This window comes from Colletotrichum destructivum, chromosome 4 (genome assembly GCF_034447905.1).
Source record: "Colletotrichum destructivum chromosome 4, complete sequence".
Lineage (NCBI taxonomy): Eukaryota > Fungi > Ascomycota > Sordariomycetes > Glomerellales > Glomerellaceae > Colletotrichum > Colletotrichum destructivum.
The window spans coordinates 5,368,774-5,394,379 of record NC_085899.1 but is presented as its reverse complement, the minus strand read 5'-3'; the positions used below and the strand labels follow the sequence as shown (position 1 = coordinate 5,394,379).

The 25,606-nt window shown below is 54.2% G+C and overlaps 9 protein-coding genes across 9 annotated transcripts; 3 read left to right on the top strand and 6 right to left on the bottom strand.

Annotated features, from left to right (window-relative positions):
• Window positions 1-74: 74 nt before the first annotated feature.
• Window positions 75-1,375, bottom strand: CDEST_07580 (Putative AAA+ ATPase domain, ATPase, AAA-type, core, replication factor C; the record flags this gene model as incomplete). The annotated part of the gene is made up of 3 exons (XM_062923739.1): window positions 75-469; window positions 525-1,177; window positions 1,245-1,375. 3 exons carry the CDS (start codon window positions 1,373-1,375, stop codon window positions 75-77), a joined length of 1,179 nt encoding a protein of 392 aa, XP_062779790.1.
• A 1,037-nt stretch (window positions 1,376-2,412) lies between these two features.
• Window positions 2,413-3,790, top strand: CDEST_07579 (uncharacterized protein). The gene is made up of 3 exons (XM_062923738.1): window positions 2,413-2,687; window positions 2,740-3,067; window positions 3,120-3,790. Exons 1-3 carry the CDS (start codon window positions 2,491-2,493, stop codon window positions 3,705-3,707), a joined length of 1,113 nt encoding a protein of 370 aa, XP_062779789.1. The 5' UTR covers window positions 2,413-2,490; the 3' UTR covers window positions 3,708-3,790.
• A 974-nt stretch (window positions 3,791-4,764) lies between these two features.
• On the bottom strand, window positions 4,765-6,951 carry CDEST_07578 (uncharacterized protein; the record flags this gene model as incomplete). Its single annotated transcript, XM_062923737.1, has 2 exons — window positions 4,765-5,812; window positions 5,873-6,951. 2 exons carry the CDS (start codon window positions 6,949-6,951, stop codon window positions 4,765-4,767), a joined length of 2,127 nt encoding a protein of 708 aa, XP_062779788.1.
• A 4,602-nt stretch (window positions 6,952-11,553) lies between these two features.
• On the top strand, window positions 11,554-13,462 carry CDEST_07577 (Putative zn(2)Cys(6) fungal-type DNA-binding domain, fungal transcription factor; the record flags this gene model as incomplete). Its single annotated transcript, XM_062923736.1, has 3 exons — window positions 11,554-12,516; window positions 12,582-13,328; window positions 13,385-13,462. The coding sequence occupies 3 exons, from the start codon at window positions 11,554-11,556 to the stop codon at window positions 13,460-13,462; spliced, it is 1,788 nt and encodes a 595-aa protein (XP_062779787.1).
• A 1,355-nt stretch (window positions 13,463-14,817) lies between these two features.
• Window positions 14,818-17,434, bottom strand: CDEST_07576 (uncharacterized protein). Its single transcript, XM_062923735.1, has 2 exons — window positions 16,877-17,434; window positions 14,818-16,754 (listed from the first exon to the last, which is right to left on the bottom strand). Exon 2 carries the CDS (start codon window positions 16,653-16,655, stop codon window positions 15,216-15,218), a length of 1,440 nt encoding a protein of 479 aa, XP_062779786.1. The 5' UTR covers window positions 16,656-16,754; window positions 16,877-17,434; the 3' UTR covers window positions 14,818-15,215.
• Window positions 17,435-17,832: 398 nt separating this feature from the next.
• CDEST_07575 (uncharacterized protein) lies at window positions 17,833-19,331 on the top strand (the record flags this gene model as incomplete). Its single annotated transcript, XM_062923734.1, has 3 exons — window positions 17,833-18,294; window positions 18,431-18,826; window positions 18,888-19,331. 3 exons carry the CDS (start codon window positions 17,833-17,835, stop codon window positions 19,065-19,067), a joined length of 1,038 nt encoding a protein of 345 aa, XP_062779785.1. The 3' UTR covers window positions 19,068-19,331.
• Window position 19,332: 1 nt separating this feature from the next.
• On the bottom strand, window positions 19,333-21,286 carry CDEST_07574 (Putative tRNA (adenine(58)-N(1))-methyltransferase non-catalytic subunit TRM6). Its single transcript, XM_062923733.1, has 2 exons — window positions 21,188-21,286; window positions 19,333-21,128 (listed from the first exon to the last, which is right to left on the bottom strand). The coding sequence occupies exons 1-2, from the start codon at window positions 21,271-21,273 to the stop codon at window positions 19,334-19,336; spliced, it is 1,881 nt and encodes a 626-aa protein (XP_062779784.1). The 5' UTR covers window positions 21,274-21,286; the 3' UTR covers window position 19,333.
• Window positions 21,287-21,918: 632 nt separating this feature from the next.
• On the bottom strand, window positions 21,919-23,021 carry CDEST_07573 (Putative NmrA-like domain, NAD(P)-binding domain superfamily). Its single transcript, XM_062923732.1, has 2 exons — window positions 22,684-23,021; window positions 21,919-22,619 (listed from the first exon to the last, which is right to left on the bottom strand). The coding sequence occupies exons 1-2, from the start codon at window positions 22,945-22,947 to the stop codon at window positions 21,939-21,941; spliced, it is 945 nt and encodes a 314-aa protein (XP_062779783.1). The 5' UTR covers window positions 22,948-23,021; the 3' UTR covers window positions 21,919-21,938.
• Window positions 23,022-23,313: 292 nt separating this feature from the next.
• On the bottom strand, window positions 23,314-24,839 carry CDEST_07572 (uncharacterized protein; the record flags this gene model as incomplete). Its single annotated transcript, XM_062923731.1, has 2 exons — window positions 23,314-24,185; window positions 24,238-24,839. The coding sequence occupies 2 exons, from the start codon at window positions 24,837-24,839 to the stop codon at window positions 23,699-23,701; spliced, it is 1,089 nt and encodes a 362-aa protein (XP_062779782.1). The 3' UTR covers window positions 23,314-23,698.
• Between the last annotated feature and the right edge of the window lie 767 nt (window positions 24,840-25,606).

Genomic DNA, 25,606 nt, shown 5'->3' with positions numbered 1-25,606 from the left:
TGGATGATCATAACATCGTGAATTATCTATCTTTTGTTCTGCCCACGCCATTCCCTTTACCCCAGTGACCCGGTCTATTTACTCATCAACTCCGCCCCGCTCCGAATGACGCCCACGACGGCCCCCGTCTGCACGGCTTCGCTGCCGCCGCCCGCCACCCGGTGCTCAATGTCAGCGAGCCCGTCCAGCCACTGAATCATAATCTCCGGCTTGACCTCCAACGTGGCAAGCTGCTCGGCGAGCGCCGTTATGATGTCCGCCAGCGCCAAACCCCGCGCCACCTTCAACGTGTTGATTGTCGTCAGGCAGGACGTCACATCCGTTGTGCTGAGGAGGACGTCCAGAATCTCCTGGACAGCATCGGGCTGCGGGGCCGCGATGCAGTTGTATATCGTCTCGGTCGAGATCATTTCCCTCACAATGTCGCTTTCGGCGGTCTTGGGCGCGCCCTTTGGTTGGAGAGGTGTACCTGGGACGCGGGATTAGCAAGACTGGCATGCGATTTCAAGACGCGGACCACTCACTCGACGCATGACATGCCTGGAGCACGTTGAGAGCCCTTCTCATGTCGCCCTTGCTGAGCTTCACAAGGGCGTCCGTCGCCTCGGGCAGAATCTTGACGTGCTCCTCCTCAACGACTTTGTCCACCAACACCCTGATGTCCCGCTCTTTCAGCGGGCTGAAACGGAAGCGCGTGCATCTAGACAGCAGGGCAGGCGAGAGCTTATGCGAGTAGTTTGCGATGATGCAGAACCGCGTGTTGACAGTGTACTTCTCCATGATGCGGCGCAAGGCCATCTGCGCCGTGTTGGTCATGGCGTCGGCCTCGTCGAGGATGATGAGCTTGTACGACGCCATACTGCCACCGCCGCCCGACTTGGCCGAGGGGCCGAGGGTGAAGATTTGTTTCGTCGATGCGAACGTCTTGATCTGCTCGCGCACGACGTCGATGCCGCGGTCGTCCGAGGCGTTGAGCTCGAGGACCATCTGCCGCATGTTCTCGGCACCGTAGATTCGTCGCGCAAGGGCGAGGATCGTCGATGTCTTGCCCGTTCCCGGAGGGCCGTAGAGGAGGAGGTGGGGGAGGCGGTTGGAGTCAACAAACTTGTTGATTGTCGCAAGGATGTCTTGGTGACCGGACACGTCGGCGAGGCTCACTGGTCGGTACTTTTCAACCCTGAAAGAGCCTGTCAGCAACCCCATGGTTCAAATGAGGGGCGTGGCAGACACCGTAGCACACTCACCATGGCAGGCTGTCCTCCGCCTCGACGGGCAGATTAGCAGCGCTGCGTTTGCCCTGCTTGGCATCGGAGGAAAAGGTGATGTCCTTGGACACGGGGACATCGACGTCCATCTCATCGTCGTAGTCAGACATAGTAATGCTTTCTAGCTCTAGTTCTCGGGGCGATTGGCGGTTCCGAGAGGTGGATAGCGGGCGACCGTCACAGGCAGTGTGCCGGAAAATAGTCGTGAGGGAGTTGCGCTGCACGACCAGACCAAGAAACCCTGGAAGACGCGTCGCAAACGCGTGGGAAATCTGCGTTCACGTGACCACTTTAGCTTAGCCAATAGCCTGCGTCGGCTCACTAATCAACCGCACGCCCGTTATGTAAGTTAGCCTCTCCAACTCAGATCTTCTAATGTTCGTTCACACTTAATGGTTCCTCCAGTAGTTCTTCATCAAACTCCGTCATGTTAGTGATCGACCCAGAGGTATATTAGCGTCGAACTTGTGTCTTTCAATTATTTCCTCTTTTTTTTCCTCTTCTGTGTTTTTTGTCTCCTGCAGTGGCAAAGGTGGTACAAGTCATGAACCTGTTTGCGGCAACCCCTTTTTGCAACTCCTAGTGACACGTTATTACACAAGGTCTAGATATGTCCCTGTTAGGTATCTAGTCTGTTCTTTTACATGGTTGCCTGCTTCCTGAACATCTTCTCTTACAATCTTGTAGATATTCCTCATCCATTTCTTTATCGTTTGACGTGCATGTTAGCAGCCCTTCTCTTCCCTTTTGCCTAGCCATTTCGCAGTTTGTTCTCGTAACACAGCAAACACTTTGCCCATCATATCTTTCTGGCCGCAATAGCTGCCAGGAGGACTGTGTCACAGCTCTTATACAGCTTATCCAACTTATCACAGCATAACAGCTGATCGCTATCGTTACGCTATATTAAGCTTTTCTCGAACGGAAGCAACTTACCCAATCGGAATTTAGCGGGGCTGGAATCTCAACGAATGACAAGTCTTAATGTCTCGTGTTTCTCGTATTACTACGGAAGAAGAGGAGAAGAAGGAAAACGGTTAGGGTAGAGGTTGTGGATTAGTACACCAGAGATAACTACGCTAGGAAGTAGCTATCTCTGAGGATTTTCAGGGGTTTGCCAGTAAGGCTACGAATATAAGATCTCTATGGCGCTATTTCTGCGTGCCAAGCTAGACATCCTCGTAATTCCACCATTTGTCCCTGAACCACCTTCTCCACTCCAAAGATGCACTTCTCAACATTAGGTGTAGGCATGTTCTGTGCCGTCTGGGTACAGGGACAGTTAGCGAGTGTTGTCACCACGCAGTCTTACATACCCTTCAAGTTGGTCAACAGCAGCACGGTCGCCGAGATCAATTCTCAACCGGGCAACCTTGATGGCCCAAAGCTAAAGCCTGGCGTTAACGAAACGTCGTTCGACTGGTGAGACTGTGAAACTGTTACTCCGAGATCGGTCGAAGTTGACGTGGCACAGGTGGTACTTTGATGTCGTCTCTACAACCTCAAAGAACGAGTCACTCACTATCGTCTTTTATAACTCTGGCCCCTCAAGCCTTGGCAACCCCGGTGGCCCTTTAAGCATCCAGGTCACGGGTGTGTTCGCCAACGGTACCGCGTTTGGGACCATTGCCGATGCGACCGGCGGGGCGACGATGAAGAACGACGAGTACGGCATCTCATCGGTCTGGAATGGTGCCGGTGCCTCCTTTACGGGAACCAGCCTGGAACAAGGCGGCGTTGAGTACACAGTCACCATTGACAACCCGACCATCGGTATAAACGGCACACTCACCCTCAAATCAGTAAGAGACTCATGATTACGTCGTATTCACTTAGATCGTTAACACTGCTCAGGTGTCGCTTCCTCACTACCCCTGCGACCTCAACAAGCCCGGCGTGTCTCAGCAGATCATTCCCGATGTTTTTTGGTCTAACGCCGTCCCTGATGCTGTCGCAACTGCAGATTTCGCCATCGCAGGGTCTCCCCTCCGCTTCACTGGTAACGGTTACCATGACAAGAATTGGGCGGCCACAATCTTCAGCGACACGTTTAACACCTGGTACTGGGGCCATGCCCGTCTGGGCCCTTACTCCCTCGTGTGGTTCGACGTCGTGACAAAAGACGGAAAGGAGCACTTTTCGTCATGGATCACCAAAAACGGAGAGCTTTTTACCCAGAGTTGTCAGCCAAAGTCGGTCGTCGTGAGACCGTGGGGACAAAACAGCGAGTTTCCCCCAACGCCCAAGATGCCTGCACCGTCGGGCTACATGATCCACTACGACCTCGGCGGGGGAAAGGCGTTCGTTGCCAACTTTACCAGCGAGAACATTCAGCTGTCGACTGATACTTATAAGAGGATGACTGGGCCGATCGTCGGCGGCGTCGAAGGACACGAACAGTACAGCGGCCGGTCGCTCTGCGAACAGTTCCAATACCAGTAGTTGATACGAGGTGTCAACATGATTAATTTGTAACGGCATTTTGATGTTAGAAAACTAGCATACAATTCCTACTTGTAGAATCCGTCAGACGCCGGGCTCTAACAGGCCACTGCGGTAGTGTTCCTGGAGTGCCTATCGAATATTGACTGATGGGTCGTCCTGTCGCAGGCGGGCCCGTGTCCGCTTCGCACATCGGTGTCATCCGTTCGGAAGACAAGGAAACTTGGTCGTGGAAAAAGCGATGGTCTGAAGCGAACACGAAGCAAAAGTTCGAGCTCATTGACGAAATCGTCACCGACATAGCGACTCAATATCATCGCACCAAGAGTGAGAACCGCACATCCGTACGCCAGACTCGCATCCGCAACATCTTCCTGCTTGTCGAGACGCCTCCAGACTTCAAGAAGTCAGGGCAGCCTAACTCTGATACGACCAGCGTAACATCAGCACCCAGACTCAGCTAGAGTCTTACGTTGAGAGCTCCAGATGGCTATATGAGGTCTCTGGAAGTAGTCATACGCTCTCACTTATCTTCTGCCGACCTCTTCGCTTTGTACAAGCGCCGCTGAAGACCACTTTCCGCTAAAGTCCTACCGTTCACCATTGAGCGCTAACCAAGCAATGATTCGAACTTGGAGCCATTAACGAAGGAACCGGCTTCTCACGGACGCGGCCATGCTCCTGCCCCTCTTGTGAAAGATTCCAGATATCACTGACGAAATGGGCTACCCTATTTGTTTTGATGCGAAAGAGTCCGGTCTCAAGCAATACAACCTAGCGGGCTACATGCCCAAAACCGACCTCATAATCAGACCTAGATGATGGTTCATGTGGTGCGGCCAGCCAAGGCCTGAAAGTTGTACGCAATGCGTCTGTCGTAGTTGCTTGACAGCCTCCCTGCATCATCACATATATCCTAATAATCCGCCGCCAATCAAAGTATTCATGTTTTAGTACTCACGTCCCGGTATTCATCGGATAAAGGCTCAGAGATGTCTGATACCATTACATTTCGCTTGTTTCGCTTCAATGCTACGCCCCATTCTGCTTTCTCGACTCAACGTTTCAAATCTATGCTTCTCATGGTCCCTTTCTCCTTGCCGTACGACCGCCAGTACTGCTGGTACTGCGCATCATAGACCTTCGAGTTGTCAAATTGAGAGTACATCGAAGGCTTTCCGGATTGCCTTGCCGCGTACTCTCCTCCGCCCACTTCTTGGTACATGGCGGTGATGTCCGGATACCCTGACGACTCTCTGGGGCTACGCGGCGGCGGCTTGATGGCGTCGATGAGCGTTTGTCTTCTGGTGATTCTCTTCGGCCTCTCCGGCAATGTTGCGTCTTCGACTTTAACTTCTGTTTCACCCATCTTCTCCGTTTCTTTTGGATTATCGTCCTTCTTAGTGGCGAAAAAAATGGTGAATACCATCTCCATGTCTTCCGGCCCCTTCCTCTCGCGCATGATCTGATGTGGCACCTCCAGGCCGCCGATCAGCCGTTCAATATCCTCGACGGTGTAGCCGCCTTTCTTCTCGTCGCCAGAGTAGTCTCCAGGTCCGCTCGAGCCGTTCGGGACGTGAAAACGCAGGTCGACTCTCATTATGGCGTAGAGGCCAACAACCACGAGCTCAAATGCGAACCCGGTCGTATAAAACACCGCCTTACTGAAGACGACACTTGTAGTTCCCGGCGGCTCCTTATTGAAGAGGGCAAACTGACGGATGGACTGTCCCGTAATTAAGAGAACGGATCCAAAGTAGAGAAGCGCCACCTTGACTCTCTGCGAGCCGCTGCCAAACCTCTCCGGCTTCGGGCCTGGCACCGAGAGACATCCACTGACGACGATGATGGGGAAGATAGCGAGCCACGTGTTCCACGAAATTCCAAACTTCAACAGGTCGTCCGTTACCTCGAGCCGGTCCACATTTCCCGCACTGAAGAAGCTTACTATCGTCAAAGTCATGTTCAAGATGACGAATACTGGGACCGTAATGAGGAGAATAAAGGTGAGCTGGCCGAAAGCTGTGCACCATCCCGCCTTGGGATGGATCGAGCGGACCAAGCGCTGAGCAAAGAAGATGTTGACTGCAAACAACAAGGAGGCACTAGAAGCTGTTAGTTGGCTTGCTTCCATGGTAAAAACTCTCTCAATCTCAGAGACTTACCCGCCGTTCTCGGTGAGCAACGCCATGAGGACCACACCTCGCGTCGTCACAAGCGACCACGTTATCCGGAAAATGCATGTTACAGTCCGAACCATGCAGAAGTCGAAAATGATATCCGAAATGAGGAACTTGTGACCTCGCTTTGCGTTCCGCCTATAAATGGTAATATGGACGTACGCTCCAAGCATGAACAGCAGCATGAACATGAAGGTGATGGGCAAATCAACGCTTTTGTTTGGCACGCCACCAGGGAACGCGCCGTTGATCGGGTCCGGAGGTCCCATCGATGGACCGCGTGGCTGACCTCCTGCCGGGTCAATCTGAGCCTGCGGATTGGGGTTCAGACTTGGTGAGCCACCACTCCCAGAGTTCGGAGAACTCATGATAGGTACGAGATCCGGAGGCGGTAGTGGCGGTGCCGAGGAGGACGAGATTAAGGTTGTGGTTGCTGGGGTTACGAGTGCTTGAGGGGCCGAAGGTGGCAGCGGAGAAGATGATGAAGCAGTTATGGATGATAATGCGATTGAGGGAGTTGGATTTGCAACAGTGGCCGCATCAGGTCGTTGGCTCTGAACTACTGCAGGAGGCGGATGAGGTCCTGCTTGCTTCGGCTTTGATGGGGGTGGAGGTGAAGGAGGAGGAGGAGGAGAAGGAGGAGGAGGAGGAGGAGGAGAAGGAGGAGGAGGCGGCGGCGGCGGTTGTACTGTTTTTGTGACGGTGATATATGATGGCGCAACAGTCTTCACTTGCGTGTAGACGACGTAGTTGGTTTCGACGACGACTTTCGGGGGTTGTAGCTGTGGAACAGACTCCAAAGTACCATTCGGACTATTAGTTTTGGCTGCTTTTGAACTGTGATAAGCCAACGTAGCCACAGCTAGCGTGGCTAACGGCTTAGGGATCGACGATGAGGTCGACTTGAGATTTGTTGCTGCCCCTGGGGCCGATACCGCCACCTGTGCCAGTGGTAATGCCGGCGGTGTCGAGGCCTTTCCTGTTGCTCTTACGTCTCGGGCGATGATGAAGTCGGGAACAGCAAGAGTAACAGCGGCAGACAGTAGCACAATGAAGCCGGCCATGACCGCTTATAGCAGTGAGGCGCGCTACCTCTTTCGTCGATCTGCCGGCCGGGTCAGGGGTGTGGGCGGGACGGTAGCCTGGATTTTGGAGACACGTCCGGAGTTGCGGGTTTGAAAAGATAGAAAGAGGAAGGTGGATAATGCAAACAAGCAAATGTGGGCAAAGGGTGTCAGATGAAGCGTTACGTATGCGAGCTCGTGTACGGAACCGAGTCAATGATCGGTATGAACCGGGTTCCCGACTGCATTGCGGCTCATGTAGTGTGCAGGGTACGTTTTTGCGTCCAAAGGAGATGGGCGGATCGCTCGGGTCGGTTTAATACACAAGATATTCGACCGCCTGCTCGAGATGATGCTGGTATGAGAGAGGCTGTAAGATTCCGGACCGTATGAGGGTAACGATGGGCATGCCGTATACGGAAATGGGCGGACTCAGATGCCGCCCGCTGACTGTAAGAGGCCCCAGTAGTTGGATGTTGTGTAAGTCTGGCTCTACTCGGGTTGAAACGTGCTGTCTGGGATGTATTCGATCGTCGAAAGCCGGTTTTGAGCTCGGTTTCGTTATGCAAAGCTGATCCGTTCAACAACGATCACTTTTATCTCGTTTTCATGCGCGCGAGAAGAAACAGGAAACCGAGATGGCAGATGGATAGAAGGAACCATCGGGACCCTTATGAGTATCACATTCGCCGCATCCCATCATCTTGTCCTTACACCCCATCCTCTTTTCTCCTCTTCGAATCCTCTTCCCTTGGCGATTTGCCGGGACACAATGAACATGGTTCGTTGCGACGTGGGACGGTCCACGGCCCACGGGCCGGTATTAGATTAGCGTAGATATTCATTCCTGACTTTTCGCCCAGTTACTCCCTGAGGCAGGTGGTAGGAGGAAGCTGAGTATCTAATCGTTTCGGGTGCCGTTGGGGAATAACGAACCATTGCCTTTTTGGGACGCTACAACGCATTCGCATGGGAAAAGGTTGTCTCTCCCAGAGGGGTAACCGATTTACGAGGATCGGGTCTTTCATCCCGTCTTGCCACAAGTATCTTTCCTGTCTTTCCTGTCACTGACCATCATTACTTTATCACTTGTATGCTTCTAGCCTTTCGGGAACGTCTGTTCGCGTGCCCACTAACGCACTCACTTCCCACGGCGGCTCGTTGCGACCCCTCTCGAGGAGCCTGTCAGCCAGATAGGGCAACTTGCTGTCAGGGACGTGTCTTCCGTTACCCGTCTCATCATCAGATTGCCATTTCGTGATACGACCTTGCGAATCCGACCGCTTTCTGTGGCTAAGCTTTTGTCTTGGGCGTTGCGTACCAGTTGTCGAGCCGTCCCCTCGTGCGCGGTTCTTCTTGATACTTGCTGTTCCGGGAATTGACAGGAGGACGTGGCCCAGGTTTGCCCTTTTATGCCCCATCTGCATACCGTAGCACCTCGCAATATAATGAGCTTCTAACTACGCGGGGTCTTCGAACATGGAAACATGCTGTAAATTACTCGTCGGCCTCTGGGAGAAGCCGGGTAGAAAATGTAAGCTTGGTCTCTACCATGAAGAGATTAAGCATAGGCCATTTCTCAGTAACATTGCGATTTATCGCGTCTCTTGATGCCGGTGTGGATATCGCAGGTGTCCTGTTTTGTCTACGTCGGGGAATGCGAGGGGGGTCGCATGTGATGTGTGTGTGTGTGATGTTGACAGGCGCACCGGGCTTGCCCACACTGAACAGTGCGCTTCCACGGAAATCCCTGAAATCAATGGCAGCCGCACACCTGTTGAGAAGGGGGCTAAGAGCCAGAAAGCCCATCGGCAAGGTCGGGGAGCCTCGCAACTAAAGGAGAACGGGATCGGGATTCGACAACCCTATCCACGGGCCGGCGGGATGCAGCGCTATGCTTGCGTCGATCTGCAAGGAACGGCATCAAGCTTAAATCCCGTTGAATGTACACCAAGACCTCAAGGTGGCCATAGCATTGTCTGCGGGGACGGACCGTGGGAGGCAGTGGCTCAGCTCGGGTGATTTGATCATCCATGTACATTTATTCTAGCCTCGTGACCGCTCTCTGTCCATCACGTACAGACCGACACAGCTCAACGTTGCCAGCATGATGGACGACGAGCGGGATTCGGAAATGACTGCTGGCATCTTCACCCGAGCACCTATCAGCCTCTCTGGTAAGTCCGCAATAGGGGGCCACAGGGCGATCTCGGGAGAGTGGGGGCGATCGGACGTGAGGTAATAAAGTTAGAGTCTCTCTTTGATACGTTTCCCCAAGCTGTAATGAGGAACGGGAGAGAAACTCTGGCCTTGTCCGTCTTGCTCAGGTCAAGGACTAACCTAGTCCGCAGCCGCTTTTCTGCTCGGCATTTGCAAAACTTCCGCCGGGCGGTTACATTCGCCGAAAAGACAGGACAGCAAGATGCCCAGCTCCAAATGTCCCGGCCACTTAATTCCCGCTTGCGTGTCCGCGGGTTCTTAATTTCCGATGGTGAAGACGGGCGAGCCCACTGATTCCTCGAGCCCGAGGCGCATTTCTATCCTTGCGGTCTTTCGAAAATGCCCAAACATTGTCAGATAGATCATCTCCAGAGTCTTCAAGATTCAGTCTTGATATTTAGTATTCACTGACTTCTAGAAGCGGTTGTGAGATGAAGATGTGTTGTGCTCCTGGTTCATGGCATCGGTCTCACAAGTGTAGTTGCATCCCGCAACCCGTAGGCCAACAATGGCCTGGTTTCCACGGAAAGGACCGTCGGGAGAACAGATTGGATATCGTACATGGTTGTCACACGGCAAGCTACTTGCTTATGTGGCAGTCATCTTTCAACTCCAAGTGGCAGGCGTCTTTGAGTTCGTACGTGTTAAGTGGCGGGTACACGTCGTCGTAGCTTCATGAGACCACAAATCGAGCCAATCGAAGGTTTTTGTCAAGTCAGTGTGAGGCTCGAGGTGGCGGCACAAATTAGTCTTTCGGTCGTTTTTGATTGCTGATCCCATCTGCTGTGAGTAAGTTCGGCAACAGCCAGTGACATTTGGGACGATATTTGTCTGGATCCGAGGTGTCAAGTACACCCCCATCCTCAGGCGTTTTGCCGGAATTTCGGCTTCTCTCCAGGGTCCATATTGACCGCTAAGGAAGGGAAAGGAAATCAAAAGAGCCCCGAAGCCGAGACGTACGTGGTGTTTGCCACTTCATTTCAAAGAGAGAGAGAAAGCCGGGTCTACGGGTGAACATATCAGGCCAGGTCCGTTTCATCGGACGCCTCTTATAAGTAAGGTCATCCAGCAGGACCGAAGCCCGTCCCAGATTGCGTGACAGGGGGATACACACTCTCTTTTGCCCCTCCAAAAACATCCGAGTTATCCGAGAAAAGGGTCAAGTGCCAGGGTAGTGTCAGTCTAGGGAACAACATCTTGGACCAACGAGGCAGCTCGAATGCGGCGTTTTGGTTGACGGCGGGAGACACAAGACATCAGCAGGGAGCGGGATAAACGCATACGCGGGACCTTAAATAGAACAACACTCTAAAAAAACCAGGTTATCCCTGCAAAGATCTCGCCCTGTCGATCCCTCTGTTGGCGATCAAGTGGGAGCTGTTGCTCTGAGAGCTTGCCGACACGGTGACAGTCCGCCGACAAAGCAAAGCCATCCACAGCTCAAACCGGCAGGCTTCCAGAATGCCGAATGGGACACGAACGGCGCCAAGCCTAATACGGTGCTCTCATGCGTCCAAATGATAGGTGACTAGGTTTCAGAAACGCCAGTTGTCTTTCGCATCGAGTTCCGGTTTCAATGCTCTGCAGTTGCAACCCTGCAAACTCGCACCAACGCTCAGGCGCGGCCGTTTCGTCTGATGTCGGTCTCGCGCATCTTGACAACAACAATTCGCACTCGCTCAAGCCGATGACGGGGAGGGATGTCGAGTCCTTTCCTGTCACGTCTGTCTGTTCCTTCACTGACAGGTCCAGCCCAGAGGTTCGACAGTCGGGTCTGCCGGCGGGGCCGACGGAAGACGTGCAATAGGTCGCCGTCCGCTGCTCGAACAACTTTACCTTTTCCTCCCCATCTGCCACGCGGTTCCTGACTCGCCAACGTCATCTCTTTCTTCCTTCCCCCTCCTCGCTTTCTTTCGTATCGGCTGATGGCCTTGTGCCCAGAAGCCGGTTAATGTCACTAAACCAAACGGGGCGAGTTTTGGAGTTGAAACATGTCTTTAGCCATCCTGCAGCTTCTCCCATCATCTCTTCGCTCGAACAGCTAGGCCGCGGTTCCCTTCAATGTTCATCAACAGACGTCCGGCCAGCCGCGTTTGACACCCCTCCCGGTTCTTTCTGCCCACTTTCCCATTCATATCTTGTAGATGAGGCACGTCCGTCTCTCTCATTCCTCCTCGAATTTCCTACTTTGATACGAGGGGGGGGGGTTCGCCCGCATGATACAGACCCATCGCAACTTGAAAAGTCCACTGGCTCTGGGGCCCCTCGTAGAAACGCAGCTTTGAGGAACAGAGTATTGCCCCTCTATCCCATTTTCTTCTTTCTTCTTTTCTCTTCCTTTTCCATTGTCTTTTTTTCTTTTTTTTTTTTTTGGATTCCAACATGGTCAACACGGGGCATCCGAGCAGAGCGTGCAAGCTGTGCCGTGCGAGGAGGATCAAGTGTGACGAGACCAAGCCGTTCTGTCTAAAGTGCGCCAAGTCGAAAAGAGTCTGCCCAGGGTACCGGGACGCTTTTGAGATCAATTTGCGGGATGAGACGCAGTCAACCATCCGCAAGGCCAAGTCGGCCGCTCTGCGCAAGGCCATTAGGGAAGGGCGCGCGGCGGAGCAGGATGAAGAAGGCGAAGGCCAAACTCAGGCCAAGGTGATGGAATGGACTCCGCCGGCGGCACCACCTCCTCGACAGCAACGGGTCAACATCATACCCGTGACGAGTGATGACGATTGGTTGGACAGATACTCGAACTCGTCGTCGTCGGAAGTTTCGCCGTCAATGTCTTATGCCTCGTCGCTGTCGTACATCAGCAACCAAGCGCCCGACACGTTCGTGTCATTCAAAGACATCGAGGGGGGCACATATGGGATGCCGCACACGTTGCAGACGCCACTCGACCAGCAAGCCACTTGTTACTTTCTCGCCAACTATGTCCTTGCCCCGCCGACAGGCGTCGGACGGGGAATCCTTACCTTCGTCCTCCCGCTGTTGAACATGCCGAGCTACCAAACCTCACCGCTGCAGTCGGCCTTTTCTGCCGTGTCGATGGCCGCGCTGGCGGGTAGGCCGCACTCGCGGCGGCTGTCCTCGATGGCCAACTTACACTATAGCAAAGCTCTCGAAGATCTGACGCGAGCCATGCAGGACAGGATCGCCGTCCGACAGGATACGACACTTGCTTCGGCGATTCTCCTGGCCTTTTATGAAGGGCTGGTGTCGGACGACGTCGAGATGTCCGGCTTCAAGAAGCACATCTCCGGAGCGACGGCCATTGTGAAGCTGCGAGGGCCCCAGCAAACACAATCCGGAGTGGGGTTGAGCATGTTCGAATTCGTGAGAGCAACATCGGTATGTTTGTCCTTTTGGTCGTGGCCAGGGCCAGAACAGATGAACTAACATGTAATGCGTGGCAGATTCGGCAATACACATTCATCTCCAACATTTCAACCGAAGACTTGACCTGGTGGGCACGGCAGGCGGTTTGCGACACCGTCGGCCATCAGGCTCTGGTGCTGAACCTCCAGACGACGCTTATCCGGGCAGAGGCCGACAGTCTGCTCAAGGGGGCGCGGACGACTGACAAGATCGACAAGGCCCTGACGCTGTTGCAGAGGGCTCGAAGCATGGACGACGAGCTCGGCGAGTGGTTCAACCGATGCCCGCCGGCCTGGAGAAAGGTCGTCTCGGGATCCGCTGCCGAAGTGCCGGACGACAAGCTTACTCTCGTATCGGCGTTTCCGGGACCAATCTATGACTATCCGAACGTGTGGGCGGCGGGGAAGCACATCAACACTCATGTGTCGCGTCTGCTGCTCAATCAGGTGGTTGTCCGTTGCATCGCTTGGGTCTGCGCGCCGAGCGACCACACCCTCACCAAGGAGTACATCGACGCCAATGCGATCGGCACGGAGCAGGTGGCAGACATCATATCAAGCACGCCCTACTTCTTCGGTTGGACTGGGGACGCACTCAGCACGCCCTACTTCCCTTGCGGGACATCCGAGATGCCCAAAGGGCTGGCTGGTGTGTCCTGTATGTGGCCTCTGCTTGCCACTGGGTCCAGTCGGTTCGCAACCAAGAAGCAGCGAATCTACATCAAAGCCCGGCTGGCAAGAATTGCCGAAGAAATGGGCATTCGCCAAGCTGATGTCTTTTCAAAAGTAAGCCGTACACACCTGAAAACTTGAAGCCAGGCAAGCGAACTAACATGCTAAAGCAAATCATGTTGCAATCGGCGGAACCAGACCCAGCAAACAGTTACTGTCCAGACACTTATTTCCATCTACGTAAATAGTTCAGGCGTTGGAAGCTATACCCCCCCCCCCCCCCCCCCCCCTCCTTCTTTTTCATCGAATAGCATCGCCCTGAAACCCGGGTGTAGACTGCTTTGGCGTGATGTGCATGACAACCATCTCCTGCGATGAGAGCGTTGTTAAAGAAACGACCACCGACGAAGCTGCAGTGATAAACCGTCGCGGGAGTTTAAAATCTGGATGCTGCCGTAGATGAACTAGTAGTTTCCATTTTCAAAGTCGTCTTTCGAGCAGGCCGTCTGATCAATTCCATTGACATACCAAAAGCAACTACTAGTGCTGAATCCACTCCGGCCATTGATCGGAGTCACCAGTGCCAGCCGACGCTGGCTCCGAAGCTGTAAAGCTAAGAACTAGCGCCATGTCATATCATCGTGAAAACTAAGCCACCAAGGATGACTGCTCTTCGCTTGAGATCAAGCGAAGCGGATCGTCAGAGGGCTGACAGATGTACGTGTAAAGCCCCGTGAGCGTCACGACATCTCCACAAAGTCGACGGGTGATTGTTCAGGCCGAAGCGTTCACGGCGGCCAGAGAAGCGCAACCTGATGTTGGTAATGCTCTGGATAAACCGTCGTTGTGCTTAGGAACAAGGAGCGTCAATATTGCTTGACCTGATGCTAGAAATGTCTCCATGTTGGCGGCGTGAACAACTCAAGTCGGGAAATAATTTCGATGACAACAGTTAAATACAACATGAAAGAGCATAACACGAGAGGGGAGACAGAGTGGCAGCCATAGACAAGTACGTACCTCCATGCGTCGAGATGCAACCTTGCTGCAGGCATCATGATGAAAATGAGAGGCCTGCCCTCTCTGGTTTCTGCCCATTTTACAAAAGCAAGACACTGTCTCGGCGATTGCTTGTTGTAGTGGCCCTTCTGATCGGTTCAGTCGTGACACTTTTGAGCAAGTGTTAATGGAGGCAACATTGTCAAGTGTCAGCTTTGATCAAAACACATGATGTTCACAAGAGCCGAACCGATCGACTAGGACAGATGCAGAGTGGGGTAGGGGACGTAGGCTGCAGTGGCACGAAGAAAAAGAAACTACTCGGGCTTGGCGTCCGGTAATGGTAATATCCACTCTTTGTTGGTGATGATGTGAGCGGCTCAGAGGTTGGGGTCGTCAGGCCTGACAGCGACTAGCGACGACGACGTTCAAGGCGAAGTGGAGAACGTCTTCTGCCTGGACATGGACGTGACCCAACAGGTCGACACGATACAGACGCGGGAAAGCGCGCCTGCCTGAAGTTACCTGTTGGTTCATGATGGAGAGTCAGCATACATGATTCCAAGATTCAGGTGAAATGTATGTGCGGCAAGCAAAAAAAACACCATGCCGTCTGGATCGGTCAATTAGAGAATCTACCAAATCTTCCCTGCAAATGCCAAACGACGCTCATCAATTGTTTGAAATGCCGAATCCTGCTGCTAGGTCAGGCCCTTTTCCCCCCGAGGGGAACCTGATCATAGCCGTCGCCGGATTTCCTATGCCTCGTCTATTCCGTAAGAACCCATCGTAACTCTCGTCGCTGATGTACCGCAACTCCAGTATCTCGACATAAAAATGGAGAGCCATCCATCCATGTTCCCATGCTGTTGGTCGTGACCACATCCGTGCTGGGTCGCGCCAAGAGAATAACAGAAAAAGAGAAAAAGAAAGAAGAGCATTTTCCTCTCTTCAGAACGCCTCATGGCTTCGTTATGCAATGATCAGGGGCCATGCACTCGATCAGACGACCACGCCCACCTGCCCACTTTCCTCGTCAACTAAACATCTTCGTTTCCCACTGAGAGGCATACCGTCGGGGGCCTCTTCCTCGAAGCTGCCATTCAACACTTCGGCAAGAGCCTCGCGATCCCTTCGTCGCTTGAGCTTGTCGGGATTCCGCTCTGCTTCCTCCTCCCACGTCTCAATATTGTCCTCGTCGAAATGTCCCACCACCTCCTTACCGAGCGCCTTGCCGAGCCTCTCCTTGAGGCCAAGGATAGGCCACACTGGCACCCTTGTGTACTCGATGCGCATACCGCCGTCGCACGCCAATCTCTCAACCTTGTCGGCAGCCGTCTCCCTGGCTATCGTGTCAAGGTTCTTGGTAGGCTCGTGAAACTTGCGGAGGAGTTCTGCAGTGACCGTGCCCTTGTAGACGATGAAGTCGGATGTCTCGTTGTCGTTTGTGAGAAGCTCCACCGTCACATCGTGGAATACTGGCTCCCCTAGCCCAGTGGGCATAGGCCGCGATGGAATCCACTTATTTGCCGAGGGCAGTGGCTCGCCGTAGAAGCGTCTCTGGGCCATTGCCAGCATAATGCCCACAAGGAGCGGGTCATGATTGGGGTTGGTCGGCACAAATGTCTTGGAGCGCAGCTGCTGCAGACGCTCGACAGGCCCGTTGTACGCTCTGTTGGGACCCGGAATGACGCGGTACATGTTCTTGCGAGTAGCGGCAATCTGCAGTTTGCCAATGTAGGCCAGAACTGGCTGGGTATATGTCGACTGCTGGCTGCTACCGTTGCTCGCGCTGACATTGGCACCCGATGGTACAATGTTGAAAGACTCTGCCGGGCGTGTCGAGGCCGACTCAAACGAAGCAATGGAGCCGCTACGGGACGGCATCGCATCCCACGCAACCTGCACGCGACATGTTTCGCGATAGACGAGACCGCCAAAGTAGAGGTGCATGTCAAGCTGTGTGCGCGCACGCGATAGCTTCTCGGGGTAGAGGGTAGACATGATGGTGCGTATCGAGTTGGTGTAGAAACTTCTCGTCGAGCCCGGCGCCAGCATTGCGGTAAGCTCGCGACTGAGCGTCGTCGCAGCGGCCGATGGCTTCATGTGGCATTTCGAAGGGGAGACGGGGGCGCCGCGTGGCGAAGGAGGAGGGACGGGGGTATCGCAAGGAGGAAGCTCGATGAACCTGGCATTGAGGAGGCGGACGTGTAGGTCGGTCCAGCAAATGGGGCGAACAAATAGCGAGAGACCAGCGTGTTCGTACAACAAGTCGTAGAGGGAGCCCTCGTCGGGACGGAATATGCGGCGTCTTCGCATGCGCTTCGTGGGCGATGGTATCGTAGGGGCCGGACTTGACGTTGGAGGTGTCGCGTGAATGGATTCAGGCGACGACATTGGCGATGCCGTCGGCGCGGTCGGTGCGCTACTGGGGAGGTCCATCTCTGCTTTGATGGTGATTGTGTTGACAGAGTGGTCGAAAAGTCGACAGTGTGAGGCAGTTGTTTGCTAAAAAAAAACCCGTTGCTATCGGATACTAATCTACGCGACTGTCAACATGATGCGAAAATCAAAGCATTAAAAGATGGAATGTTAGGTTTTCGTCGGTAACAAGGGATGGAACAAAACAATGAGCGACAACAGAAGCGGTGCTTGGGTCTTACACTAAAATCAGCACCGAAGTGTGGCGCTCTCTCCCTTTCTTTCCTTTTTCTAGTACACCAGGCGAGGTAGAAGGAGGAGGGAGGGGCGGCCTTTGCGTCGTGGATCTCCTGAGGTTGGGGGATGCCGACGCGACGGGGCGGAATTTAGGAGCGGTGGGAGGCAGCGGCCAGCAGTCGGCGCAATTATGTGCACGACGCGGTGTTGAGGGGAGAGAAAAGAGGAGCCGGATCCGCAAGGGTCGGAGAATACCCGTTATCCTCTGTGCAGGATGATGCGCGTAGTAAGATGGAAGAGTGGCGCTCCTGATCTGTTCGGTATTCTGTTGAGATCGACGGCGCTTTGGAGCTTAAGCGTCGCGCTGTGGGATGGGGAAGGAGGAGGAGAAAAAAGAAAGAATGATTGGGATGTTGGTCCCGGAGGAGTCAAGATGTGGCAGTAGTGTTTGTGACTGTGACCAAATACGGGAGCGCGTGTGTGGGACACAGGGAGACCCGGGAAGGAAAGATGGGAAGTGGGAGTCTGACAGTGACTGAAACGCGGGATGCGCGAGTCAAATATTAAGAATCATCGAGTTTTTTTCCCTTTCCCCTCTTGGTTCCGCTGTCACTGCCAACTAGCTGTTCCGTGGTCCGTCTATGTGTGTGTGTGTGTGGTCATTGATGTGGGCGGCAAAAACTGGGCAGGAGTGACCGTCACGGTGTTCCGTCTGGTTGCGGTGCCGTGTCCACCAGTCGAAGCTCCCGACTTATCACCATCTTCCTAGGGGAAATCCCCAGCTTGAACACCACAATGGAGACCTTTTCGGGCTCGCTCTCTCCTTCTCTGGACAGGAGGGCGCGACTCGCCACCTGCCTTGGCCCACCTGCAGCCGGAAAACTGACACGGGGGAAGAGCGAAGTCATGTGATCACAGGCACCAGCCCCTTCCTACGGCTAGTCATCAGTACGTACCGCGTATGAACCATGTCATCATCGTTGCCAACTCTGCAACCCGGCCTATGGCCTGGATGGGTCTGCAATGCCCGCGTGACCCATGTGGCGCCCAAGACCCAGTGCTGCCTGAGTCGTCAGCGCTGTCCACAGTGGTGACTCTGAGCCAGCTGCTGCGCCACAATCTTGCTCCTTCCACCGTCCCCGCAAGACGAGAGGCTGAGGCTGAAGCTGAGGCTGGAGCATCAGGTGCTGAAGCCCAAGGTCGTCCCCACTCGATGTTGGAGGTGAGAGGTGAGAGGTGGACGTCAGTCAGCTCAGAGTCGAGCCCCACCATCCGCCGCCTGCTTCATATCCGCAGCAGCACGCTTGACCTCTCCCGATTCGACTCCCATTGCGCGGCCAGTGCTCATTCCCCTCAATCAACACCGGCTTCATACTCTACAAGACCAATTCCTTGGTCGAGAAGCTCATCAAAATGCCGGTATGTTCAATGCGATTCCCATCGATGCCGCCATCCCATCCGGGACTCTTCTCGAGACACCACTTACTGCTGACCCAACCATTTCCTCCTCCGCCCGCCGAGACCAAGCTGACGATATCCTCTCTTTCTCTCCCCTTCAGGCCTACAACTCCATGTTCAATGCCGATCCCAACGTTCCCCGATTAATAGGCAACTTCCCTCTTCTGCCGTTGCGCACAAAGACCCGCGGCCCTGCATACACCCTCCCCTTCCCCAACCCGCCTTTGCCAGCCAACGAGTCCCCCGATCCGGACAGCGAGAGCTACGACATCCTCGACGAGGTCCTCGCCCTCTTCCGCGCAAACACCTTCTTCCGCAACTTTGAGCTCCAGGGTCCCGCCGATCGCCTGCTGGTCTACGGCATCTGGTTCGTCAGCGACTGCTTGACCAAGATCAAGCCCAACGCCGGCGTCCGCGATGCCTCCAAGGATGTCATGAACGTTGCCCTTGACACCAACTTTGCCATTCCTGGCGATCCGGCATGGCCATTGAACCAGGTATGACATGGCCCGTACTACGCTTGAAATGCCTTCATAAATCACTGACATCTTCCCTCAGATGTACGAGCCTCCCCGTGATCGACAAGATGCTGAGCAGCTCCGACAGTACATGTCCCAGGTCCGTCAGGAGTTAGCGACGCGGTTATTGGCACGCGTGTACGACGAGGGTGGCGACGGAAAGCCGAGCAAGTGGTGGCTGAGCTTTACCAAGAGAAAGTTCATGGGCAAGGCGTTGTGATGCGCCGCGACCATGGAAAAAAAAAAAGAGAAAGACGCTGGAGAAGAAATGTGTAAGGATGTTTAGAGCGACAAGGCCAATATGATGATGCCAATTACTCCAATTTCAGCTCTGTCGGCATAGGTGGAGGGAATGCTAGGGTATCTATATGCATGCAAGATGCTGTCCAAGGGGAGAGGGACGACAGTTTCCGCAAGTCCCCCCTCCGGCTACCTAGGTATGCTACCTGCTACCTAGACCATGATATCGTAACCTCTCAACCTTGTTCACGCATCCACCTTTCTCCTCTTGAACTTGCCTCGGGCCTCGACTTTGCCCTCCGCCGGGACGGCCTTCCAGCCAGTGAATACATAGCCGTCCGCACCGCCTCGGCCCATCATCATGGGATGCGTGCGCCCGGGCAGCACCTGCCAGCGCTTGGCTCGGCTCGTCTGCACGTTAGCACCTAGGAGCAGGGTCGGGTTAATGGGGAAGTCGTCCGAGCCTTCCCAGCGCTCCAGCTCCTGTATAGACTTGCCGGCGGCCTCGGCGGGCGGATTTGACGACCAGCCGGCGCGGCGGGCGATGCTGAAGCAGTCGGCGAGCTCTGTCAGCGGCTCGATGCTCTGCGAATAGATGGCGATTGGTGCTCCGCCAGCCAGGAGGGGCAGCGTGTGCCGCAGGATCGAAATGGTGTCCATCGTGCTCGCGATGACGAGCCCGGAAAAGCCACCGGCGCGCGTCGAGTCGACGATGTAACGCGTCCGCGCCCAACGTCTCCGCTTGCGATGGTAGTTGCCCCGGCGGTTAGCCTTCCAGGTGTGCAGCACCTCGTCCGACACCTCGGGGGGCGGCGTCGAGTACGTGACGTCCTCCTCGGGCTCCAGGAGCTGCAGCCAAGAAATAGGCAATAAGTTCGTAGCGAGAGGGTGGAGGGGGTGTGGCGGGTTCGGATTTGTGCTGTCATAATTGTAATACTTGAGGAGTGCGAGGTTCGGCTGGTTATTGGGGTGGATGAGAGTGAGGGTGTTGGTAGGGGCAAAGATGCTTTCGAAGTCATCGCGACGAGGAGGGTGTCTTCGTCGAGGCTGTTGCGCTTTGGTCGCTTCGTCGCCGTTCGCCATCGTGGTGTCGGTTGTCGTGGTCTGTTCAGGACCCGCTGTCGACCCCTGGCCAACAGCTGCCTCTGTGATGCTGGTCTCTTCGGGCTTAGTTTGCGACGCAGCGCCGTTGGTGGTAGCCTCTACTGTGTTCTCTCCAGTTGCTTCCTCCCCGGCAACATCCTTCTGAAAATCGGTCGCCTCAACGTGTTCCGGGTCTTTGGGGTACAGAATGCCCATTCTCTCGGCCATGGCAGCAGTCACCAGGCCGCCGGTGTCGTCCACGACCAACCACCGGCCACCAATTTCTGACTTGTCCAACATCCCCGAGCCGTCGGTCGTTACCATTTCGGGCTTGTCCGTCGGGGGGACGCCGCCAAAGTGGACGTTGGCCCAGCATCCAAGCAGTCCCATCATCTCTTCCCGCATCTCCAGCACTTTTCCAGCGTCCTTCTCCTCCAAGAGCCACTTGCCAAGCGTCAAGGGATCGAGTGGCTGTATCGTGAAACGGCGGATATATTTCTTGGTCTTGAGTAGCTTGTACTTGGCCAGGGAGAAAGCCGTTTTCTGGTCGATAGCGGTATGCGACAGCAGCAGCTTCGCGATAATGTCCTTGCCGGCATCCGTGTTGTTGCCCTGTTTGAGCTGCTCGATCTCCTCGGTGGTCAGGGTCTGGCGGGCAGCGTCGTCGATGATCTCACGTCTCGAATGCGCAACAACGTCGCCGCTTTCCTTGTCGACCAACTCGAATTCGGCGCCATCAGGGGCGGCAATGATGTTCTCGAGGGTAGTCCCCTCATCCTCAGCGTTTTGGGCGTTCAAATCCGCCAGGGCGTCGGCGTGGATCTCGCTCGGGGGTACGACCCGTAGCCTACTGAAGTTTTCGCCATCACGTCGGTCGAGGATTTCGTAGGTGAGGTGGAAAGGTCGCTCAATGACGAGGTTGCTTGGAAACGAGCCGAGCTTGCCCAGGGAAATCGTTCTGATGCGAGGGAAGTCAGCCAAGAGTTTGCGAGCCATTCTGCTTGAAAGTGGGCTTACGTGTTGGGGATGATCTGAAGCACCTTTGTATCTTCTGAAAGCAGCTTCAGCGACACCCATTGGTGGGGTTGGACGAGGTGATGCATCGTTGCGACTTGGCTGGACCAGGCTGAAGGGTATCCGTTCAAGCACAGCGAAGCCGTCGCGAAAAAAATGTTTTTGGGCGAAGCGTCCCTCGGCCTTATCGCTATCGGGAACTCGGTACGGCCAATCAACGGTCGGTGGTTAGTCCCCTGGACGCCAGCCCGTCTAGGTGCCCCGCGCGGGGCACTTGGAGACGAAGCTGCCGCTGGAGGCGCTGTTAGCCCACCCACGTCACACTCCTTTGATCACTTCATCCAGCGATGTTTCCCTATTATCTGTCTTTTCTTTATATCTAGCCTAACCGCAAGGTTGCGCCCTTTACCTCTCTTCTAGAAACAAGGAGCACGGGATTACCTGATGATGGTAGATCTCATTGAGGTCTGCTCTCTGCTAACTTCTTGTCTTTGAAGAGCTGCACCTCAACGTTGGATGCTAGCGATAGTATGAGCAGCAATTGCCAAGAGACAGAAAATAACTCTTAACTGGGCAGTAGACTGTTTTGAGTGGAAAAAGACGTGACACAGAAGCTGCTGTTCTGTCAACGTACTGAGGTTTTTCAAATCCTCATCATTTTCGGGCCATATGTATATTGCTCAGAACTAGCTGTACAGTATGATGAGTACCTCTGGTTGGCGTAAAACTGTTCCATGTAATGATTCTACTTGATTTACAATGAGTTTTCCACCGTTGTCTTGAAGTCTTCAGGCTCTCTACCAAGCAGCTCTCTTAGAAGAGGCGACACATATGACGCTTCACCCCTCCTGAATGCTTCAAAAGCGGTTGCCCACGGCTTGGAAAGATCAAAACCGTGATAAGTGAAATTAGGCGGATTCTCAGACTGAGTCGCAAACTCGTCGTCGGAGACTTGCGTGATTTGCACAGGAGAATCTGCAATCTCTCCGAGAATCTGGACCGTTTCCGCCAGGGTCAGTGTCTTCTCCCCGGAGAGGAGAACCGTCTGATTGCGCCAAGCAAACTCCTTTGGCTGCTTCACGAAACGTGAGATGAGTTCAGCCGTGCCTTCTCCTAGCTCTTCTCTCTTTACCCAAGCAACGCCGGGGCCTGAACCGTCGTGGGGGATTCTGATCTTGCTTCGTGGCTGTTTAGGGTTGTAGAATGAAGTGTACAGAGGATAAGATTCGCTGTAAAGTCCTTCCCGGATTACCGTGTAGCCAAAGCCAGGGTGGTTCTGTCGACATTCCTCTAGGTAATTCTCGGTATCGAGGTGTGCCTGCATAACATGCGCTACACTCTGTTTGTTCTCCGGGGGTCCAGCGAATCCCAATGATCCGTAAAAGATGTATTTGACACCGCTCTGTATGGCAGCGTTGATAGCAACAGTGTGTCGCTTTTCAAGGTTTTGTCAGCTTACTATTGCGCCAGCTACTAGGTCCAAGTGGTTGAAGTCCTACCTTGGTTCTGTACTGATGCTCAACAGAGGCATAAGAAATCAGGAATAGAGTATCGATACCGTCAAAGGCGTGTTTGAGAGCAAAATCGTCATCGTAGCTTGTCTGACGAACTTCAGCGCCGAGGGCTTTTGCAGGAGCAAGCCTCTCGGGGCTACGAGCAATCAAGACAAGGTCCGTTGGGGGGAGGCGTGGTAGGACATGCTTGACGGTGCCGCCACCAATGCCTCCAGAGGCAGGGAAAATACCGACTTTGTGAGAAGACATGTCTGCAAAACGCTAAAGAATCTGTCTGCTTTCAAGCAGAATACATGTCTTGCACGGTCTTGCGTGGGAGTTTAAAAAGAAGAACCGCACACGACGAGTCAAGTGGCAGTCGATGGGATACGTCACAGTAAAACTTTACAATACAGATCGATCTGCAGAGTATTCCTGTATTAATTGTGGACTTGACTACATTATTAAGCCTGCTTACCAAGTTCCATTGCGAAGCAGTTTTGTAGCTACGCAAACTTGGCAGCTGTTGTTATCCCACCGGGTGAGAACGGACCTCATTTTCGCCACGGGCAGGGGGGCTACATCATCAGCAAGTTTTCTTAGGGATTCAAATCAACGAAAAACTATCCTATTGACGACAAGAAGGCTCTAGAATGCCTAAGACGGCGGTGCTATTGCGGTGTCCTAGGATGTTGGTAACGACCTGGTTGCCAGCGATGTTGAGGGGCTGGGAAGACATCTGGATAACAGACAGGGTTCCTATGTTGGTCTGTGTAAACCTAGGGGAGAGCAGGCCTTTCTTACCTTGAGTAGCATGTTGAGGAAGAAGACGGGCGGTCCTTTTGTTTGGACTCTGATATTACGTGATTAGTTTCATATTCAATGAGCGAATTGCTCTATTGGTATGGTTACTAGCTGCCGGACTGAAAAATGTACAACTGAGGAAATACGTAATATTGCAGCGTGTTTCCCGTGAGCTTTACGCCCACGGACCTGGGGTAGCCTGGTGATAACTAGAAGCTCAAAGGTCGTCGACGAGGGGGCTGGGGCCCTGCGGCATTCCAATCCTATCCTCGAACATCATCCGCAGCGCTTCGACCCTGCCGCGGTCCGCCATGAAGCGCAGGTACTCGGCCGAGTTGGTCGATTCCACGTCCAGGATCCCCGGGTACCCACCAGGAGGCGCGATGTCCTTCCGGGCGCTCCACTGCGTCAGGTTGCGTTGGAAGCCGTCCTCGAGGAGGAAGTTGGCGAACAGCTTGGCGCCCTCCGGGTGCGGGGCGTCGTTGAAGATGGCTACGGAGCGCGGCCAGCTTACGAAGAGGCCCTCGGAGGGGAAGGAAACGTTCAGGGCGCCGGAGGGACGGAGGCCGATGCTAGCGGAGAAGGTTACGGATTGCGTGCTGTTGGGCTGCCGGAGGACGGCGAGCGGGGAGGCTGTGCCGTGGACCCAGCGCGGGTTGTTGGCTAGGAAGCCATCTAACCACTCTGAGCCGTACTGGTTCATGCTGGGGAACATCAGTGTGGTGTTTTCTCGAGGGTGAAGTTGGTGGGTCTTACATCAGGTCGAAGATGTAAGCCACGGCGTCGTCGTCGCTGGGGTGCGTGAGGACGATCTTGTCCTTGTACTCGGGCTTCAAAAAGTCAGGCCACTCGCGCGGCGGATTGGCAAGCTTCTCCGTGTTCCAAATCGTCGACCATGCGTTGATGGCGAAGCCGTAGTACGCGGCCCGGATGTGCCGAAACGGCGCGAGGACTTTCATATAGTTGACCGGCGCGTAGTGCAGCAGCGCGCCTTGGGCGTCCCAGCGCGGGTAATCCTGCAGCGCCTGGAGGATGATGGTGTCGACGTCCAGGGGTCCCCCGCCGGACCGCGCGAGCTGCCGGTCGACGTTGACGCTGTGGTACTTTGACCTGTTGACGGTGATGTTGAGCGTCATGCCCGGGAAGCGCGTCTCGAAGGCGCGCTTGAGGCCGTCTTGCTGGGTGACCTCGTCGCCGCCGTGCCAGCAGGTCACGACGCCGCCCTCGGCGAGGGCGGCCTGGTAGATCTCGTCGATTGTGCGGTCTTCGTTGGTTTGCGGGGTGTTGAAGCCGAGGGAGGTGTCGTAGGAGAGGGCTTTGGAGGCCAGGAAGGCCAGGATGACGGAGGAGAGGTACATCGTGATACTGATTGTAAGGGGTATTGAGGGTGATTAGGAAACGAATGGTCGTGCTTGTGAACATGCTCATCCCATCTTCAGGTTAGAGACTTTATATCTTATGTCGAAACAATAATACTAAGCCTATGACGGACTTTCGGTGCGGACTTCTACGTTGTGAACGAGTGCTGTTGTCTGGGCAAATCTCCATGCTCCTCGGCAGCCGCGTAAGGCTGGACGTGCGGCTATGCTAGTGCCGCGCGGAGGGAACAATACAACAGAACTGATCAAGCAGCTGTCCATATATTGACGGTCAAAGATCGGACTTCACCAAAAGAAACTACAGCTGATGTCGTCCTAACTCTAATAGACTGCATACCGGATCCAGAATCCAGACTAATCTTAGTACCCCGGCGCATGGTTACCCTCTCTAATACTCGGACTGCAATTCCGAATGCTACTCGACTCACATGAGCCTCTTATCTCATCACCGAAGTCCAAATGAGGAAAGCGTCATGAGTTTAGAGTTTCCAAGCCTCAAAGGCAACGTCTGTTACCCTGGGCCCTTCAGCCCATGTCCTTGAATCCCTCTGGGTACCTAGGCCTGTATCAAGTGGTGCCCACTTGTAGTTCGGGAAACCACGACTGACTTGTTGAGATGGGCTTGATCTTTGTCAAGGTAGCTTGAGGTGATTCAGACTGTATGTCTCTTCCTCTCACTTTCTCTGCAGGCTCTAATGCTGACTTTGTTGACAAGTTTGCCGCATGAGATGCAACCACTGTACCGA

Coding starts and splice junctions, on each gene's coding strand:
- CDEST_07579 (XM_062923738.1), top strand. CDS start 2,491: ATGCACTTCTCAACATTAGGTGTAGGCATGTTCTGTGCCGTCTGGGTA. Junction 2,688..2,739: donor AACGAAACGTCGTTCGACTG/GTGAGACTGTGA, acceptor GACGTGGCACAG/GTGGTACTTTGATGTCGTCT. Junction 3,068..3,119: donor GCACACTCACCCTCAAATCA/GTAAGAGACTCA, acceptor AACACTGCTCAG/GTGTCGCTTCCTCACTACCC.
- CDEST_07576 (XM_062923735.1), bottom strand. CDS start 16,655: ATGGACCTCCCCAGTAGCGCACCGACCGCGCCGACGGCATCGCCAATG.
- CDEST_07574 (XM_062923733.1), bottom strand. CDS start 21,273: ATGCATCACCTCGTCCAACCCCACCAATGGGTGTCGCTGAAGCTGCTT. Junction 21,129..21,187: donor CTTCAGATCATCCCCAACAC/GTAAGCCCACTT, acceptor CCCTCGCATCAG/AACGATTTCCCTGGGCAAGC.
- CDEST_07573 (XM_062923732.1), bottom strand. CDS start 22,947: ATGTCTTCTCACAAAGTCGGTATTTTCCCTGCCTCTGGAGGCATTGGT. Junction 22,620..22,683: donor AGCATCAGTACAGAACCAAG/GTAGGACTTCAA, acceptor AACCTTGAAAAG/CGACACACTGTTGCTATCAA.